Consider the following 1,410-nt stretch of genomic DNA (forward strand, 5'->3'; position numbering starts at 1 on the left):
TATCCAAAAACTCGCTAGCTCCTGGCGAGTTTTTTGTGAATAACAGCCCAAATACTGCTTTGCTGAGCTGCTTACTAGTGGAGAACTTGTTTGTACATGTGTTCTCCATGACATGATGCAAAAACATTCAATATGTGGTATGTTCAAAATATATCATATGTTTTGAGATGCTTTACCATATTGGGATGATGTTTTAGCTTAGTCATCTTTTCAATTAAGCGGTATATTACATATGCAGCCTATTTTCAAGCTCAGTTGATGGAAGTACCATATATAGCATGCCGAGAGGTGCCAGACAGGCTTTACAGGCCCTACGCAGTTGCTAGCTCAGTTATTAGTAGGTAATACATCGCACACTGTAGTAGTTACTACCACATGATTAATCAAACCTGATCCATCGCCTCCATGGCTTGGGCTGGGCTCAGGCTGGGCTCAGGCTCAGGGCTCAGCTTGGCATCGCCACAAGCCCAAGCCCAGGCTTTGAGCCCGAGCCGGGCCCGCACATCACTAACGACAAAGGTGTAGCCATGGTCGCGCACACGCAGGCGAGCTGGACATAGAGCTAGCGGTAGTGGTGGTTGAGCCAGCCACTGGGCACAGCGCTGATGCTGTCGAGCGCGACGAGGTTCTTGTCCGCGAAGAGGCCGTTGAGGAGCAGGCCGATGATGCCGCCCATTGCATGCTCCACGCCAAGGTCGAGTGCGTCATCGATGTGGAGGTAGAACTTGACTGTGCAAGGGAGTGCCTGTCAGGATGAGCGGGGAAGGAGGAGAAGGAGAAGAAAGAGAGGGGTGCGCAAGTTTGGTGGCATAGTTTGACACCGCACCGACGATCGTCCCTGTGATGACGGAGGCCCAGAGGGGAACATAGCCGGACATCGGCGTGGCAGCAACAAGGTCGGTGATGGTGCCCGAGCAGAAGCCAACCATGGACAGCTTGCACTCGACGTGATAGTCGAGGAAGCACCAGATGATGCCGCTGAACACCGCAGCGGGCATCGAGTTCCAGACGGCGAGCACGGCGCAGAGGTTTGTGCCAAGACCGACGAGCGAGATGTTGTGTGGCCGGAAGTTGAGCAGCTTGCGCTCGGTGTGGCAGCCAAGCACCCAGGAGTACGCCAAGCCCCGATCCCACTCCCAATTTCGATGGGTCTGCCACCTGGGTAAGAAGCGTTAAAATGCACGTTTGCATTGAGAAGAAAGAAGAAGAGAGCCGCAAAGTGCATGTGACCCGGACCTGCAGGGTGAAAGGTGCAGAAGTTCACTCATAGCCCTGAATGCGGGCAGCCATTGGGGCAGTTGCACAGGGTGGCGGGGCAGTTGCTGGGAGTAGTTGCTGGGGGCAGTCACTTGGGGAGTCGCTCAGGGTAGTTGCACAGGGTGGCGGAAGTTGCGGCAGTCGTTCAGGCAG

The 1,410-nt window shown here is 54.4% G+C and overlaps 1 protein-coding gene across 1 annotated transcript; it reads right to left on the reverse strand.

Moving 5' to 3' along the window:
- Window positions 1-562: 562 nt before the first annotated feature.
- Window positions 563-1,290, reverse strand: PHACADRAFT_202450 (uncharacterized protein; the record flags this gene model as incomplete). The annotated part of the gene is made up of 3 exons (XM_007402639.1): window positions 563-729; window positions 827-1,158; window positions 1,265-1,290. 3 exons carry the CDS (start codon window positions 1,288-1,290, stop codon window positions 563-565), a joined length of 525 nt encoding a protein of 174 aa, XP_007402701.1.
- Window positions 1,291-1,410: the final 120 nt, after the last annotated feature.

Source organism: Phanerochaete carnosa, assembly GCF_000300595.1.
Source record: "Phanerochaete carnosa HHB-10118-sp unplaced genomic scaffold PHACAscaffold_300, whole genome shotgun sequence".
Lineage (NCBI taxonomy): Eukaryota > Fungi > Basidiomycota > Agaricomycetes > Polyporales > Phanerochaetaceae > Phanerochaete > Phanerochaete carnosa.